Consider the following 18916-nt stretch of genomic DNA (forward strand, 5'->3'; position numbering starts at 1 on the left):
ATTCCTTGGCCTGAGGCCCCTTCCTCCATATTCAAAATAAGTAATGTAACATCTTTAAATCTCTCTCTCCTGCTTCTGTCATCACATTTTCTCTGATTCTTACACTCCTGTGTCCCCCTTAAAAGGTCCCTTGTAATTAGATTCGTCTCATACAGAAAATCCAGGATAACCTTCCTATCTAAAGATCCTGAGGGGTGGCTGGGTGGCTCAGTCTATTAAGCATCAGACTTCGGCTCAAGTCACAATCTCATGGTTCGTTAGTTCAAGCCTCATGTCGGGCTCTGTGCTGACAGCTCAGAGCCTGGAGCCTACTTTGGATTCTGCGTCTCCCTCTCTCTGCCCCTTCCCTGCTCACTCTCTGTCTCTGTCTCTCTCTAAAATAAACATTAAAAGATACTACAAAAAAAAAAAAAAAAAAAATCCTGAACTGAATCATGTCTGCAAAAGCCCCTTTACATAGAACATTCCCAGGTTCTGGGGAGTAGGACCTGAGCATTTTAGAGAGAACTTGTTCTGTCTTCCACACTGTCATTCTACACTTTGGTGCATAACTTGTCAGGAAACAAGTGAGGTAGCCTCATGATTTCCCTAGAATACTGCCTAGAGAGAATTACCAGGTTACAGTGTAAGGAGGAGGAGTCCAGGTGGAATTCAGTCAGCTTTCTGAGTTGAGGAGATGGGACTGGAAGCCCAAGAAGATCAAGAGAGCTGGAGTTTGCACAGCAGAATATCAGAAAGGGGAGAGTACAGAGAGAGAAAACTTCAATGATCTATATAGAATCCTCCCGGAGTCTTCAGTGGAATACTGATCACATATGTGCCAGAAAAATAGTGGAGGCAGGGAAAAGAGCTGTCTGAACAATCCCTGCAGCGTGCAGTTCTCAGCCAGAGTAGAAAATCTCATATTTCATGGAGCATGGATAGAGTACTCCGAAGGGTTTTGCCTTAGGGCATAATTAGCCTAAATAAGGCTCTTGCCACACCTAGCAAAACTGAAAAGGAAGACCTGAAAGGATCAGATGGTTTCCAAGTAGCTGCATCTCAGAACAACACTGTAGAATAACATATCCAGCACCCAGCAAAGTAAAATTCACAATGTCTGGCACTCAAAATACTATCAAAGACACTTCTGGTTTCTGGTCTGATGCTGAGAAGGTGGAAATTGCCACTCCATTGTAACAATAAAAAGCTGAACTGAAAAGACATATCAATAACTCTTCACTTTAGACAAGTGAAGTCACAGGACAAACCACAGACAGATGAATACAGAGGATCAGAACTTAATGGAGCAGAAGCCTATGAGCACAAACCTCTATGAGAACCAGTTATGGGATAAGAAAAATTGAACTGTAATCGATAAATTGCTAGAGGTTCAATGTGGATAACTTTGAATGTTAAAAACTCCAGGAAGACCCAGTTATCAGAAGTCCTCATTCACTTTTCAATTTTGCCTCCAAGAGCTCAACTAGGTTCTCACAGTGAGTGTTGGAGAAAAATCTCCTCGTGCTTCCACAAAGGAGAAGACAAAAGGAATGGTTTTGAAATACCTCAGAGCATTCTGTCTTCTTAACAAGGTCTACCCTCAGGAGAAATTATGTAACCAGAGCCTAACCTGCTGGGGTTTTATCAGAGGGTAACTGACCTGAGGAAAAGAGATACCCAACTCCAGTCCACTCTAGTCATTCTGTCCCACCAAACAGAAGAAGAAAAACTGAGAGTCACATAGAAGACTGAGACCAACTCATGGGATTATAGAACATTTTCCCTTCCCCACACCTTACCACCACATTACTAAAGGCCTATTTACAGCAGTACCTTTTGCCCAGCACATTATGTCCAGCTACCAAAAATATTGCAAGACATACTAAAAGGCAAAAAGCACAGTTTGAAGAGGCAGAGTAAGCATCAGAACCAGACTCAGGTATGGCAGGGATGTTGGAATTGTCAGAATGGGAATTTAAAGCTATGATTAAGGTGCTAAGGGCTTTCATGGATAAAGTAGACAGCATGCAAGTCTAGATGGGCAATGTAAGCAGAGTCTAAGAAAGAACCAAGAACTAATGCTAGAAACCAAAAACATAACAGGAATGGAGAATGTCTTTGATAGGTTTATTAGTAGACTGGACATGGCTGAGCAAAGAATCTCTGAACTTCAGGATATTTCAATAGGAACTGCCAAAATGGAAATGGAAAAGGAGAAAAAAGGCTGAAAGAAAAAAAAAATATCAGGAAATATGGCACAACTACAAAAGATGTAACATACATGTAGTGGAAATTCAAGAAGTGAAAAAAGGGAGAAAGAAACAAGTAATATTTGAAACAATAATGACTGAGAATTTCCCCAAATTAATATCAGGCATTAAACCACAGAGAACACCAAGTGGATAAATGCCAAAAAAAACCCTAAATCTAGGGATATCATTTTATTTATTTATTTAGAGAGACAGAGAACATGCAAGTTGGGGAGGGGCACAGGGAGAGAGAGAATGCCAAGTAGGCTCAGTGCAGAGCCTGACACGGGGCTCAAACTCAAGAACTGTGAGACCATGACCTGAGCCGAAATCAAGAATCCATTGCTGGATTAACCAGCTGAGCCACCCTGGCACTCCAGGATATCATTTTCATACTACATAAAATCAACAATTAATTTAAAATCCTGAAAGGAACCAGAGCAGGGAAAATCACCATACCTATAGAGGAACAAAGATAAAAATTACATCTAATTTCTCTTCAATAACTGTGCAGGCAAGAAGACAGATGGAATGAATTATTATTATTTTTAAGTTTATTTTGAGGGAGAGAGAGCAAGTGCATGAGTGGGGGAGGGGAAGAGAGAGAGAGGGAGAAGAGACAATCCCAAGCAGGTTCCACACTGTCAGCCCAGAGCCCAAAGAGGGTCTTGAACTCACAAACTCTGAGATCAGTACCTGAGCGGAAATCAAGAGTTGGATGCTTAACTGACTGAGCCAGCCAGGTGCCCTAGAATGTAATATTTAAAATGTGGAAAGAAAAAACACACTAAAGTAGAGTTCAGTATCTTGCAAAATTATCCCTTAAAAGTGAGAAAGAAAGACTTTCAAAAAGATAAAGACAAACACAAATTGAGGGAATTTGTTGCCAGTAGACCTGCCTTGCAAGAAATGTTAGAAGTTCTTTAGAGAGAAGTAAAATGATATGAGTCAGAAACTCAAATCTGCATAAAGAGAGGATGATCATCAGAAAAGGAATACGTGAAGGTAAAATAAAAACTTCTACTTTTACTTTTTTAACTTTATTTTGAGAGAGAGAGAGAGAGCATAAAGTGGGGGAGTGAGAGAGAGAGAGACAGACAGAGAGAGAAAATCCCAAGCAGGCTCTGCACTGCAGGCACAGAGCCCAACATGGGGCTCAAACTCATGAACTGTTAGATCATGACCCGAGCTGAAGTCAAGAGTTGGACACTTAACCAACTGAGACATCCAGGCGCCCTATTTTTATTTTTAATTGATATACCAGAAAAATTTGTTCAGATAATGACAATATATTTGATTATGTATGCCTTTGTATATATGGATTGCTATAGACAGAATGTGTCCTTCTCAAATTCATGTGTGGAAATCCTAACCCCTCAATGTGATGGTATTACAAGGTAGGGCCTTTGGGAGGTGATTAGGTCATGAGGGTAGAGGCCTCCTGAATGGTATTAGTACCCTTATAAAAGAGACCCTAGAGTGTTCCTTTGTTCCTTGTTCCACGTGATGACACAGTGAAAAGATGCTGTCTACGAATCAGGAAATGGGCCTTCATCATACAGCATATCTGCTGATGCCTTGATCTTAGACTTTAAAGCTTCTGGAACTGTGGGAAATACATTTCTGTTGTTTATAAGCCACCCAGTATATGGTATTCTGGTATATAGCCCCTTGAATGGACTAAGACATATGTGCTTATGTATAAGTGAAATTAATGACAGAAATGATATAAGGGACTGGCAGAAGAAATTAGGAGTTTTTTTTTGTACTTGTACACCCCATGAAGTAGTATATTGTTATTTGAAAATGGATGTGGATTAATTGTAAATGTATATTGCAAACTCTAGGGAAACCACTAAAAAGTGTTTGTAAAGAAGTGTGCAGGGGTGCCTGAGTGGCTCAGTTGGTTGTTTCTGACTCTTGGTCTTGGCTCAGGTCATGATCTCATGGTTTGTGGGATCAAGCCCTGCATTATACTCCACGTTGACAGCAAGGAGCCTGCTTGGGATTCTCTCTCTCCCTCTCTCTCTGTCAAAATAAATAAACTTAAAGGAAAAAAGTGCATGGGCTCCTGGCTGGCTCAGTTGGTAGAGCATGTGACTCTTAATCTCAGGGTTGTAAGTTTGAGCATAGGTTGGGTGCAGAGGTTACTTTAAAATCTTAAAGATTTTAACCAACTAAACTAAGAAAAGAGAGAAAATGGAATCATAGAAAATGGTTAATTAAAATCACAAAATACAGGGGCACCTGGGTGGCTCAGTCAGTAGAGCGTGTGTGGGGAATAAGGTTAGGAATTCCCTGAATTTGCACCGATGGGTTAACAAGACATAAAGAAATAGAAAGCCACGGGATGAACACATCCAAGACTAGGCAAACAAGATTAGGTAAACAGGGCAAAGGCCCCCAGTATAGGACAAAGGTATAGGAATAGGAAATCTCAGGATGAAAACATCCAAGATTAGTAAACAAGATTAGGTATTCAGGGCAGAAACACCCCCCAATTTAGTACAATAGCAGAAAGCTTCTTTCACTGGAAGCAAGGACAAAAACAGGTAAACAGGGCTATAGACTGCAGCAGGAGGAAGTTGCCTGGAGAGGAGCTAATTAGCAGAAGAAAGGTGTCTTGTTGACCCTGAGGTAGCATACTCTGTCTTTCTTGTCCCCTAGACCAGTTTAGGTAAACAGAGGTGGTGCCTCATGTCTGCTGTAAACAACCTTCTGCCCAGGATTTAGTTTTGTATTGACCCAAACCCCTAACACTGCATATCTTCAAAACCCCCTTTCCCTCACACCCACAAGTTAATGTTCATGGTTTCATTGTCTCTTTGTGCACGTCCATCATGCTTGTAAGCCTTCTGATCCTAATAAAAACAGAGCAAGGACTCTTACTTGGGACTCTTGTCTCCTCTTGGACATTATTGTCTCTTGCATTTCAATCTTGCATCCGCTCCCTTGCTGGACAAGAGAGAACTCCAGACCCAGAGACTACGACAAGCATGCAACTCTTGATCTTGGGATTGTAAATTCAAGTCCCACCTTGGGTGTAGAGATACTTAGAAATAAAATCTTAAGGCGTGCCTGGGTGGCTCAGTTGGTTAAGCATCCAATTTCAGCTCAGGTCATGATCTCACGTTCATGAGTTTGAGCCCCGCCTCAGGTCTTGTGCTGACAGCCCAGAGCCTAGAGCCTGCTTCGGATTCTGTGTCTTCCTCTCTCTCTGCCCCTCCCCTGCTTGTGCTCTGTCTGTCTGTCTCTCAAAAATAAACATTAAAATAAAATCTTTAAAAAACAGACCCACAAAAGACAGAAAAATAATAGAAGACAAAAATAGGAACAAAGAACAAGGGCAACAAATAGAAAACAGTAATATATATGGTAGATATGAATCCAACTATATAAACAATAATTTTGAATGTCAATGCTCTACATGCACCAATTCAAACAGAGACTGTCAGACTGGATCAAGAAACAAGACCCAACTAAATGCTGTCTACCTGGAACCTACTTTATATATAAAGACACATAAAGATTAAAAGTAAATGGATGGAGAAATATATCATTCTAACATTAATCAAAACAACATAAGAGTAGCTATATTAATTCATACAGAGCCAACTTCAGACCAAGGAAATTTATCAGGGATAAAGAGGAGCATTACATATTGATAAGGTGGTCAATTCTCCTAGAAGACATACTAATCATTAACATGTATGTGTCTAACAACAGAGCACCAAAATACATGAGGCAAAAACTGATAGAACCTCAAGGAGAAATAGATGAATCCACTAACATAGTTGAAGACTTCAACATCTCTCTATCAGAAATGGAGCGATCAAGCAGGTAGAAAATCAGTAAGGACATGGTTGAACTCAACAATCCTATCAGTCAACTGGACATAAGGGACATCTATAAACTACTTCATATAACAACAGAACATACATTCTTCTCAAGCTCACATGGAACATTCATCAAGAGAGACCACATTTGGGGACAAAAAACACTTTATCAAATTTAAAAGAATAGAAATCATACAATGTCTGCTCTCAGACCACAATGAAACTAGAAACCATTAAACAGACAGAAAATTCCAAAATACTCAGAGATTAAAGAATACCCTTCTTTTTTTTTTTTTTTTTAATTTTTGGTGTTTATTTCTGAGAGAGAGAGAGAGAGAGTGCACAAGTGGGGGAGAGACAGAGAGAGAGGGAACACAGAATCCAAAACAGGCTCCAGGCTCTAAGCTGTCAGCACAGAACCCGACACAGGTCTCAAACCCCTGAACCATGAGATCATGACCTGAGCCGAAGTCAGACACTGAACCAACTGAGCCACCCAGGTGCCCCTAAAAAACACCCTTCTAAATATCACACAGGGCAAGTAAAACTCTCAAAAAGAAATTTAAAAATATTTTGAACTAAATGAAAAAACAATTTGTCAAAAGTTGTGGGATACAGTGAAAGCAGTGCTTAGAGGGAAATTTATAGCATGGGATGCATATGTTAGAAAATAAGAAAGATTTAAAATCAATCATCTAAGTTTCCATGCTAGGAAACTAGAAAAAAAGAGCTAATTAAATTCAAAGTAGGCAGAAAAAAAGAAATAATACAAATTAGAACAAAAAAGCCAATGAAATTGAGAATAGGAAATCAATTGAGAAAATTAATGAAACCAAAAGCTGGTTCTTTGAAAAGATCAATGAAATTGATAAGCCTCAAGCCTGGCTAACTAATTAAAAAGAGAGGAGACAGATTATTAATATCAGGAATGAAAGAGGGGAACCTCCTTAACTTGATAAAGACTATCTACAAAAATTCTACTGTTAACATCTTGTTTATGGTAAGAAACTTGAAGCTTTCTCGCTAAGATCAGAAAAAAGGCAAGAATGTCCCCCCTCACCACAGCTTTTTAACATTACACTGGAAGTCCTAGCTAATGCAAATAAAGAAGAAAGGGAAATAAAACTGTTTGTTCTCAGATAACATGATCATCTATGTGGAAAATAGCATGTACAAACAAACAAAAACTCCTGGAACTAATTAGCAATTATAGCAGGGATGCAGGGTAAAAGTTAATGCACAAAAAAGCAATTGCTTTCCTATATACCAGCAATGAACAAATAGGATTTGAAATTTAAAACACAATACTATTAATATTTTATTTTTTATTTGTTTTTTATACCATTACTATTTTAAATAATTCAAGCTTTATTTTTTCTTTTTAAATTTTTATTCAAATTCTAGTTAGTTAACATACAGTGCAATATTGGTTTCAGGAGTAGAATTCAGTGATTCATCACTTATATACAACACCCAGTGCTCATTATAACAAAGCATAATACTATTTATATTAGCATTCCCAAAATGAAAAGTTTAGGTATTAATGTAACAAAACACATACAAGATCTATATGAGGAAAACTATAAAAACTCTGATGAAAGAAATCAAAGAAGAACTAAATGGAAAGATGTTCCATATTCATGGAAAGGAAGACTCAACATTGTCTAGATATCAGTTCTTTCCAGCTTGCTCTATAGATTCAATGCAATATCAATCAAAATCCTAGCTAGTTATTGTGTGGATATTGGCAAACTGATTCTAAAGTTTATATGGAGGAGCTTTTGGTGGCAGGGTCTGGGGAAGGGGTGTCAGGTGCCATGTCTGACCATGAATGTGGCAAGAAGGAGCCCCTGAAGCAGCCCATGAAGCAGGCCAAGGACACAGATGAGGAAGATAAGGCACTCAAGCAGAAACAGAAAGGGGAGCAGAAGAAACTCAAGGAGCTAAAAGCAAAGGCTATGGGGATGGGCCTCCTGGCCACAGGTGGAATTAAGAAAACTGACAAAAAGTAAGCTGTTTTTTTATGCCTGAGACAATGTGATCCTTTTTTTTTTTTTTTTTAACGTTTATTTATTTTTGAGACAGAGACAGAGCATGAACGGGGGAGGGTCAGAGAGAGGGAGACACAGAATCCGAAGCAGGCTCCAGGCTCCGAGCTGTCAGCACAGAGCCGACGTGGGGCTCAAACTCACGGACCGCGAGATCATGACCTGAGCCGAAGTCGGCTGCTTAACCGACTGAGCCACCCAGGCGCCCCGAGACAATGTGATCCTAAATTCCATTCCTGTTCAAACATTTGGATTCCTTGTCATAGTATCTGTTGCCACCTATAGCTAGAATCAAGTGTTGTCTTAGATCCGTTTGTACATTTAAGAATAAACTTTTGTAAAAAAGAATCATAACAAAAATAAAGTTTATATGCAGTGGCAGAAGGCCTAGAATGGCTAACACAATATTGAAAAACAAAGTAGGAAGACTGACACTACCCAACTTCAAGACTTGTTATAAAGCTACTATAATGGAGATAGTGAGAATTGGCAAAAGAATAGATAATACCTAATAGACAGAATACAGAGCCCAGAAATAAATCCACATAAATATAGTCAACTGATTTAAGACCAAGGAGCAAAGGCAATAAAATGGAGCAAAGATAATCTTTAAAAAAAAAATTAATTAATTAATTTTGAGAGAGAGAGAGAGAGAGAGAGTTTGTGCGTGCACATGCAGGGAAGGGCAGAGATAGAGGGAGAGAGAATCCTAAGCAGGATCCATGCTGATGTGGGGCTCCAACCCACAAACCATGAGACCACCATCTGAGCTGAAGTTGAGTCCCATTGCTTAACCCACTGAGCTACCCAGGCACCCCAAAGATAATCTATTCAACAAATGATGCTGGGACAACTGGATATCCATATATATACAAAAGAATGAAGTTGGATCTCCTATCTTATATGATATACAAAGATTAATTCAAAATGGGCCAAAGGCCTAAATGTTGGAGCTGAAATTATAAAACTCTTTGAAGAAAAGAAGGTGTAGGGTAATGGTCTGGCTTGGACAGAGGAAGTCAGCAAATCAGTGTGATGGCAGAGGCCAGGCCACAGACGTTGATGCCCCTAGGCACCCCAAGCCAGCTCTTGAAGAGCTTGGGATTTCTTACCACCAAGTTTGTGTCAATTCTGTAGGAGGCAAAAGAGGGCATGGCATGCTTGACCTCAAGCTTAGGTAGCTGACAGCCTGTGTGTTACCACACAGGAAAATGGGTTGTGACTACTATTGGGTTGATAGGGTGGGTGTTTCCTTTTGGGGTGATAAAGATGTTCTGATATTAGATGTGGTGATAGTTGCACCTTTGTGAATATACTAAAAACCAGTGAAACGTACACTTTACAGGGGTAAAATTTATGGCATATGAATTATATAGCAATTTAAAAATTGGGGCTATAAATGAAGATCCATAGTGTTAACTTTCAATGCACACCTTTTATGTGTCGGGCACTGCAGTATTTATAAATTCTGCCTCACTGAGCTTACAGTTCGGTCAATAGTGCATATTTCACATTGATTTCACTCACTGTGTGAGTACCTACCATGTGAACCTTTCTGACATTCTGGGAGATTCCCAGAAGAATAACATCTGGTCCCTGAATACCTTATTCCAGGTATACACACAGGCGCGTCCATCAAGCTGCTATAGACGATGTTACCTAAAGTGTTAATTTCCGGCTAAAAGCCAAGGCAAAAATCTGTTACCAAGGGAAAGGGGCGCAATTTCATTAAAGGGAGAAGGGGGGAAAAAAAAGCCTACGCATCCATGATGGGGCGGTCCCAGGAAGTGACGCCACGCTCAAGTTCCGGTTCCGCCTGTTCCGGGCCACTGGCGTATCTCGCGTAACCGCGCTGTGCACGTGTGTTCTCCGGGTTCGTGTTGCGGTAGCCATGGACGCTTTGGATCGAGTTGTGTAAGTGCGCTGGGTCCCTTCTCTGGGGGACGTTGGGGAGTGGGACTCGTGTGGTGGGGACGAGTGAAAAAACCTCCTCTCCACCTGGGCTACTCCTCTCGTTCCTCCCGCTGTTTGGCTTGTGGTGGGTCGATCCATCCGCTAGCCTAGGTCTCTAGTAGTGCAGCTCGCTGGGCGATGAAGTGCCGGGAAGCCGGCTGGTGGGAGCTGCCAGGCGGTAGCACGGAGGTGTTCGCCGCTTTTATTCTAGCCAGTTAGAAAAGTCCTGGTTTCCCGAGAAGCGTGAGGAAGGTGGTCGAATGAATGGTTATGAGCACAAGGCCTCGGAATCTGACAGATGTAGGTGACAGTCCGGGCGCGTTCACAAAACTTTGTGACTTTAGGCCATTTAATCCCCCTAAACCTCAGTTTACTTTGTATAATAGCGTTCGTAATAATCGTACTTCATTGAACTGTGAAGATTACTGGCGAGAACGTATGTACGTAAAGCCTTTGCTACAGCACGTAGAAATGTTCATTACTTTTTTGTTCCCTTGAGTTGATGTTTGTTTTAAATGCGTTCAGAAAATATTTATTGGTCTTCTGAATAGTCCTGCTGTTATTTCTTGGGATTTGCCTGGATTAACATCTAATCAAAACAAATTCGTCTTTTAGTCATTCAGAGAATTTTGTGCATCTGCTATGTATTCCTCTAGGTATGGGGACTGCAAAGATGAGTAAGACTATGATCTGATGGGGGAACAAACAGCTGATACAACATAGAGGATGTTATTTGCATTAGTTGGTTAGTGAGAAGTAATAAACCACATGAAATATAGAGCACTGTTTTTTGCCATAAGACATACTAAATATTTTTTGATTTAATAAATAATGTGTATCTTTATCAAACAGTAAGTGATTGGAAGCTTTATTTATATTGCTTAACACTTTGTCTGCAGGAGAATTTTTAAACTCTGCTTGATAAATGAAGTGTGTGTATATTGCGTTTTTCTTTTCCTGCTCAAAGTGTCCACAGGACTGAAAGGAGGATGGTGGGTCGTAGTTATTTAAGAGAGGAGGAATTCTTTCAGTAGATGGCCAAGAACTGTTGGAAAAGCAAGATATAGTGGAAGCAGAACAGAATTTCTCTGAACAGAATTGTATAAAACCATTCTACTCCTGCTGTCACATCATAAAGTCAGAATAATGAATTTGTTTTCCCTTCATATTTTGCACAGTGGTCGAGATGAGTTTTTAAATTTTGCTCATTTTGAAGATTGGCTTACTTGCAAGTTGTGTGACCTTGGCCAAATTTACCTCTCTGGCTTCAGTTGCCTCATCTGTAAAATGAAGATAATAATTTTACCTGTGTGGTAGGGTCTTGGTGAAGATAAGCCTTAGTAAGGTAACTCTATAAAAGTGTCAGTCATTATTATTCCCAGTTGGCGGCAATAATGTTGGACTTTTTCAGCTGTGATGTTGGAGTGGGATAGTGTATACTTCCCGGTAGGTCTACGACCTATAGGAAAGATAAACAATGAGTAGCCTCCCTGTGTTTGGTAACTGTCCACAGATTGATCACTAGTTGGTGTGCAATGCTTTGTGTTAGGGTAAGAGTGCTGTTTGCTCTAAGGCTGAAGGAAAAATGATGGAATAAAAATAGCAACAGTCTTCATTGAGTCTTTTTTTTTTTTTTTATGAAAGGTTTAGAGAAAAAACAGTAATAAAGGAATGTTGGTGATATTAAAAAAATGAAAGCCTTTAAAAAAAATCAAAAATAAAGTTAACACTTACTTAATAGTAATAGCTGAATACCTTTTGTTAATATCTCCCTAAAAAGTGAGATTTTTGTTTAGTGGTGGAATCCTAACTGATAAATGTTATGTAATTGTTGATTTTTAAGAATTTGCATGTTAGTAAAGTCATGATTTTGTACTATGAGGAAAATGTTTTAAGTTGTTACAAATTGTGATTTTCCAAACAGAAAGCCAAAAACAAAACGAGCCAAGAGATTCCTTGAGAAGAGAGAACCGAAACTTAGTGAAAATGTTAAAAATGCTATGCTGATTAAAGGGGGAAATGCAAATTTACTGGTGACACAAGTACTTAGAGATGTGGTATGTATATAATAATTTTTTTATTTTTATTTTTGAAAGATTTTATTTTTTAACTAATCTCTACACCCATTGTGGGGCTCGAACTTACGACCCTGAGATCAGGAGTAGCACACTTTACTGACTGAGCTAGTCAGATGTCCCTATACACTTATTTTTTAAATGGTATTGGAATCATTTTAGGAAATTTTCAGCATACAAGTTTGGGCTGCTGGATACGTGGATAAGTTTGCCTTGCCTTAGAAAAAAGCTCAAGTTGGAGATAATTTGCCATGGCAAGACACTATCCACTGGTTTTCCTTAAAGCAACTACTGTTGTTCCTTTTGTTGTTGTTCCTTTTGAACTGATTTCAATGACTGGACTTTGGTTTACCCACATTTAAGGAACATCTCTAGTTTGTAAAGTGAAATAACTGCATATCACTATCTGTTTATTCCGTCAGCAACGCCAAGCAGTGCGCTAGGTGCTGAGGATTAAGAGTTACATAAGACACGTCTGTCCCTTCAGTGAGCTTAATGAGGGAGACAGGCAAATAAGAAATTATAACACTGAATTAACTGCTGTGCTGGAGGCATGTAGAGGCTAGGATAGGAGGCAGTTAAAATCCCATAGGGGTAGCCATACACAGAATGGGCTTCCCAGAGGAGACACTTCATTTTGAAGGAGGAGTCAGAACAAGGAGGAGGAGAGGAGGAGAAGCAGAAAGTCTTCCAAGGTTGAGGAAAAAACTTGTGCAAAAGGGAACGTGAAGGAGCATATGATGTGTTTGGGGAACTGCAAATAATTGGGGATGGCTAAAGGAAAGTGGGCTTGATGGAGCTAGAAGAACATGCAGGGATCAGGTAGCAACACGGAGTTTGATTGAGCTTTGTTGTAAAAGATCTGAGGAACCGCTGAAAGATTGGAGGTGGCAGGTATGATCAGTCCTTTTAATCAGTTTGACCAGGGAAAACTGAGAGCAAATGTAGCAACTGATTCAACCATTGTTTTCAGCCGGGTAATGAGTACCTGGAATGTGGTGGTGCCAGTGAAAATGAGAGATCATCAGAGAGAGTAGATGATGAGGGTAGAAGAGTTTGGGCATGAGTAAGAAGTATGAACTTCCCAGGTTTCTGGGTTGGGTTCTTGATAAGTGATAATGGCAAGTAGAGAATATATCATGTGGAGCAGGTTTGAAGAGAAAAGTAATATGTTCAGTTAAGTGATGAAGTTAAAAGCTTTATGTTTTTCCTACCTCTGTAGCCTCATGTCTAGCCCTTTGTGTGACACACAGTAGGTGCTCAGTAAATATTTAATCAGTGAATGAAATGCATAGTCCATGGAGATACCTAGTAAGTGGCTGATTATTTAGGCCTTGGATACAGCAGATAGATTCTTTGAGTTAAATCAACTAAATAATTGATTTTTAAACTTGACTAAACTGTTGACGTTTGTTAAACACAATAGTTCAGATAACTGAATAATCTAATACATGCTCATCCTTCTCAGTGTCATTGTGTTGATAGGATTCTGGCCCTGTATTTAAGTAAGTTCCAAGAATAGCACAATGTTACAGGTTATTACAGTAGTTAACATTCATATTGATGATTCTTGAGTTGTCACTGTGCTAGTGTGCATCACACCAAGGCAGGGAAATATTTGGTCAAGAATTACCAAAAAGTTTTCCTACTGAAGGGGTGCCTGGCAGGCTCGGTCAGAAGAACATGTGACTCTTGATCTTAGGGTCATGAATTCAAGCCCCAGTGTGGGTGTAGAGATTACTAAAGCAAATAAATAAACTTAAAAAAAGAAAAAAAAAGTTTTAGTACTTAAAAGATAGGTTTTACTGCTGGATTTCCTTTATCTATCAGCTCTGATAGTCAGTCATTTTCCTTTTCATTGTTTCCCTCATTTACTCCTTTCCCTAATGTAAGGTAATGCCTTAGATCTTTGTTATTCCTTATAGTAGAGCAGAACTGATCATACTGGTAACAACTGATTATTAGTGGATGAATGGAAAGAAATAAGAAAAAAATGAAAAGAGGGCTGAACGACAGGAACTTAAAAAAATTTTTTCTTAATGTTTATGTTTGAGAGAGAGGTACAGCGTGAGCGAGGGAGGGGCAGCGAGGGAGGCACAGAATCTGACACAGGCTTCAGGCTTCGAGCTGTCAGCACAGAGCCCGACACGGGGCTCGAACTCGCCAACTGTGAGATCATAACCTGAGCTGAAGTTGGACACTCAACCAACTGAGCCACCAAGTGCCTCGACAGGAATTTTTTTAAGGGCTGAATTTAAACTCTAGTTCTTATTGCCCTCATTGTAACTGTTTCTCAGCTCTCTCATCTCCAGATAACATTATTTCAATTTTGTCAGCTTTTCTTGATAGGTTTATTTATTTATTAAAAAAATGTTTTTAATGTTTATTTATTTTTGAGAGAGAGAGAGACAGAACTCGAGCAGGGGAGGGGCAGAGAGAGAGGGAGGCACAGAATCCGAAGCAGGCTCCAGGCTCTGAGCTGTCAGCACAAAGCCTGACATGGGTCTGGCTCAAACCCACGAACCATGAGATCATGACCTGAGCCAAAGTCAGACGCTTAACTGACTGAGCCATCTAGGTGCCCCAATAGGATTTGTTTTTATCTGCTTTCTTTTGCTTTTCTTTCTACTCTCAAATTGTTTTCCTGGAAAGAATAGAATAGGTAGAATTTAAAGAAATGAAAGAAATCATTTAAGTTGGATGGATTTTTGAAAGGGCATAGAAACTTTTTTTTTTTTTTTGAGAGACAGGGCACAAGTGAATGAAGGGCAGGGGGGTAGAGAGAGAGAGAGAATCTGGGGGGGTGGGCAGAGAGACGGAAAGAGAGAGAGAGAAGTGGGGCTCATGTTTTTACCTGAAGTGGGGCTTGTGTTCACATCAAGTGGGGGCTTGAGCTCACCTGATGTGGGACTGGAACTCCTGAACTGTGAGATCATGACCTGAGTCAAAGTCAGATGCTTAATCGACTGAGCCACCCAGGTGCTCAGGGCATAGAAACTTTTAATTGGGAAAGTGTAGTCTAAGTCAGAATATTAAGCTTATGTTACAGGTTTAGATAAGTGATCAAAAGAGAGCCAAGCAGAAGACCTCAGAATAGGATTCAGAGACCAGGTAATCTTGTATAATGACTGATATAATACAATTTAATTTTTATCTCTGCTTTTCAGAATGTAATTTATTTTGAAAACTAAATTATGTTTTACAGTATGCATTGAAAAAACCATATGGCGTTCTGTATAAAAAGTAAGTAATGATTTATTTTAACTCCTATTATTCTGTTATAAAGGTAATAATTACTTTATGGGAGATTTAGAAAAGTACTTTGTTTAAGAAATATGACAGGGGCGCCTGGGTGGCTCATTTGTTTAAGCAACCAACTCTTGGTTTCAGCTCAGGCCATGATCTCACGGTTTGAGCTTGCTTGGGATATTCTCTCTCTCTCTCTCTCTCTCTCTCTCTCTCTTCCCCCCCTCCCCCCTCTCTCTCCCCCTCACCTCTCCCCCCCTCCTTCCTCCTCTCTCTCTCCCCCCCTTCTTCTCTCTCTCTATCTCTCTTTGCCCCTCCCTGCTCATGGGCACTGTCTCCCTCTCTGTCTCAAAACGAATAAACATTAAAAAAAAAAAAAAGAGAAAATGACAGTTCCTTAAATACAGCTATTAACATTATTTATTTATTTTATCTATTTATATTTTTATTTAAATTTTTGAACATTTATTATTTGAGAGAGAGCGCATGCATGTGCACGCATGCATGTGAGCAGGGGACGGGCAGAGAGAGGAAGAGAGAGAGAGCGTGCATCCCAAGCAGGCTCCTCAGTATCAGCATGGCCTGACTTGGGGCTTGAACTAACGAATTGTGAGATCATGACCTGAGCCAAAATCAAGAATTGGATACCTAATTGAGCCACCCTGGAGCCCCTATTTTTTTATTTTTTATCATTAGTATTTTTAAAACTTATTTCTTTCTAGTTTGTGTTTTCATTTGTATTGAATATTCTTACATGGTTGTAATCTTACGTATATTATTTTGAGTGATTATAGATTTGAAGAAAAGTTGCAGAAATAGTAGAGTTCTCATATACCCTTCATCCAGCTTCTCTTAGTGTTATGTTTTATGTAACCATAGTACAATTATCAACAGTAAGAAATGAACATTGGTACAATAATGTTTTAACTGCACTATAGACTTGACTTGTTTGACCAGTTTTTCCAATAATATCTTTTTTCTCTTCCAGGATCCTATATTGCATTTAGTTGTCATGTCTCCTTACTCTCCCATTTGTGACAGTTCCTCAGTCCTTCTCTTTTTGATGACTTTGACGTTTTTGATGAGTACTTGTTAATTATTTTGTAAAATATACCTCAGTTTGTATTTGTTTTACATTTCTCATGAATAGATTGAGCCTTATGTGTTTTTGGCAAGGGTACCACAAAAGTGATGTGCTTTTCTCAATAAATGATACCAGGGAGTACAGGATGTCTTATGTTGGTAGCATTAACCTCGGTTAAAGTGATGTCTGCTTGGTTTCTCCACTATAAATTTATTATTTTTCCCTTTGTAACTAGTGAATGTTTGGAGGAAATATTTGGAGACTGTGCAAACACTGTGCAAATAATCCTCTTTCTCATCACACTTTTGCTTATTAATTTTAGCATCCATCAGTGACTGTTGTCTACATAGGGATTACTCTTGGTGTTCTAATGGTGGTTTTCTGTCTCATTCCTTCTACATTTATTAATTGGAATTTTGTAAGGAAAATCTCTCTCTTCTCTGTTGAATTACTCATTTATATTAGTGTGGACTTACAGATACTTACATTCTTTGAGTTATAATCCAATGCTGTCACTATTTTGTTGCTCAAATTATTATACCTTTTGCCATTAAGATCTCTTTCAGGGTGGCTCCTATGTTCTTTCAACATGCCCCTTGTGTTTAAGTCCTCCTTTTTGGTGCCACACGATGCTCCAAGCTCATCTTGTATTTTTCCTTGCAAAAGCTCTGGAATCAATCCCTTCTCTGTGGAGCCCTGTTTCCATATATTGGGGGCTGGTAATTTAGAAAACAGAGATCTGGGCACAAAGTATGCTTAGTTGCTACGGAAGTGTCATTGTCTCTAGATCCTCTTAGCAGACAGAGCTTGAAAATAAGTATTATGCATGTTAACCCATGCATACATGCACATCTAATTTAATTTTATGTATTTAAAAAAAACTCTGAGTTCATACTGATACTTCCTAAAAAAATCATGAGTCTTAATACTACTCCCAATTCCAGTCCACTGCCACAGACTTCATTCCAGCCTTTCTTCTTTTCTTATTTGTAACTGTGCTTCTTCTGACAGTAAGAAACCTGGCTTTCATGATTGATAATATGTTTATTGATTTGTAGGTTTCTAGTACGTGCATACTTTCAGAATGTCTAACCCTGTAAGAAACAAAATTACTAACTAAAGTATAGAATGTGTGTACAGTTCTTTGTCTTTAGCCTTAGGGTGTCCAGTTCAAATACTGTTTTCAAATGTAACTTAGGTTGGGCTTTTTTCTGCCTATTTAATGTGATTGTGTTATTACTTTATTTATTTATTAAAAAAAATTTTTTTAATGTTTTATTTATTTTTGAGACAGGGAGAGACAGAGCATGAACAGGGGAGGGTCAGAGAGAGACACAGAATCTGAAACAGGCTCCAGGCTCTGAGCTGTCAGCACAGAGCCCGATGCGGGGCTCAAACTCACGGACCGCAAGATCATGACCTGAGCCGAAGTCGGCCGCTTAACCAACTGAGCCACCCAGGCGCCCCGATTGTGTTATTACTTTAAACTACAGTTAGGCTCGTTTATTAGATTGTATTCTATTTTGAGTTTTTCTCCACTTTTCTCCCGGTTGTTGTTTGAATTTAAGTATGTAAAATTTACTCTTTGTGGTGTACAGTTTTATGAGTTTTTAAAAATGCATTAGGCTGTGTCTGCCACATGATATGGAAACAGTCATGATACAGAAACCATATCATCATCCTAAAAATTTCTTTGTGCAGTGCTCTTGAGGGCCACTCTTTCCCCTCCCCCCTGTAACCAGTGAACTGTTTCTTATCCTTATAGTTTTTCCTTTTTTAGAATGTTACATAAATGGAATCATACAACATACAGCCTTAGAGTCTATCTTCTTTCTTTAGCAAAATAATAAAATATTATTTGTGTTTTTGCCATACGTTACATTTAAAAAAAAATTTTTTTTTTAAACGTTTATGTAGTATTGAGAGACAGACACAGAGCATGAGCAGGGGAGGGGCTGAGAGATGGAGAGACACAGAATCTGAAGCAGGCTCCAGGCTCTGAGCTGTCAGCACAGAGCCCAGCGTGGGGCTTGAACCCACAAACCGCGAGATCATGACCTGAGCCAAAGTCAGACGCTTAACCGACTAGCCACCCAGGTGCCCCAACATACATTAAATTTTATATCAAGCCTTTTTCATTTATATTATAAACATTTTTCTTTAAAAAAAAATTTTTTTTTAATGTTTATGTGATTTTGAGAGAGATGGAGAGAGAGTGTGAGCAGGGGAGGGGCAGAGAGAGATGGAGACACAGACTATGACGACAGGCTCCAGGCTCTGAGCTGTCAACACAGAGCCCAACATGGGTCTCGAACTCACAAACCGTGAGATCATGTCCTGAGCAGAAGTCGGATGCTTAACTCACTGAGCCACCCAGGTGCCCCTAAAATTTTTCTGTTAGTAAGTGATCCTTTAGGTATTCTTTTCTTTTTTTTTTTTTAAT

General features: G+C 39.3%; 2 protein-coding genes across 2 annotated transcripts in view; both read left to right on the forward strand.

Annotated features, from left to right (window-relative positions):
* Positions 1-7884: 7884 nt before the first annotated feature.
* Positions 7885-8079, forward strand: LOC122220279 (translation machinery-associated protein 7-like). Its single transcript, XM_042939604.1, has one exon. It carries the CDS (start codon positions 7885-7887, stop codon positions 8077-8079), a length of 195 nt encoding a protein of 64 aa, XP_042795538.1.
* Positions 8080-9917: 1838 nt separating this feature from the next.
* The window catches only part of RPF2 (ribosome production factor 2 homolog), a 39682-nt gene continuing 30683 nt past the window's right edge, over positions 9918-18916 (forward strand). Inside the window, exons 1-3 of the mRNA XM_042939603.1 lie at positions 9918-10029; positions 11993-12125; positions 15349-15386. Of these exons, the coding sequence (XP_042795537.1) occupies positions 10007-10029; positions 11993-12125; positions 15349-15386 (194 nt within the window). The 5' untranslated portion in view covers positions 9918-10006. The remainder of the gene's footprint in view (positions 10030-11992; positions 12126-15348; positions 15387-18916) is intronic.

The sequence above is a fragment of the Panthera leo genome, chromosome B2 (assembly GCF_018350215.1).
Source record: "Panthera leo isolate Ple1 chromosome B2, P.leo_Ple1_pat1.1, whole genome shotgun sequence".
Classification (NCBI taxonomy): domain Eukaryota; kingdom Metazoa; phylum Chordata; class Mammalia; order Carnivora; family Felidae; genus Panthera; species Panthera leo.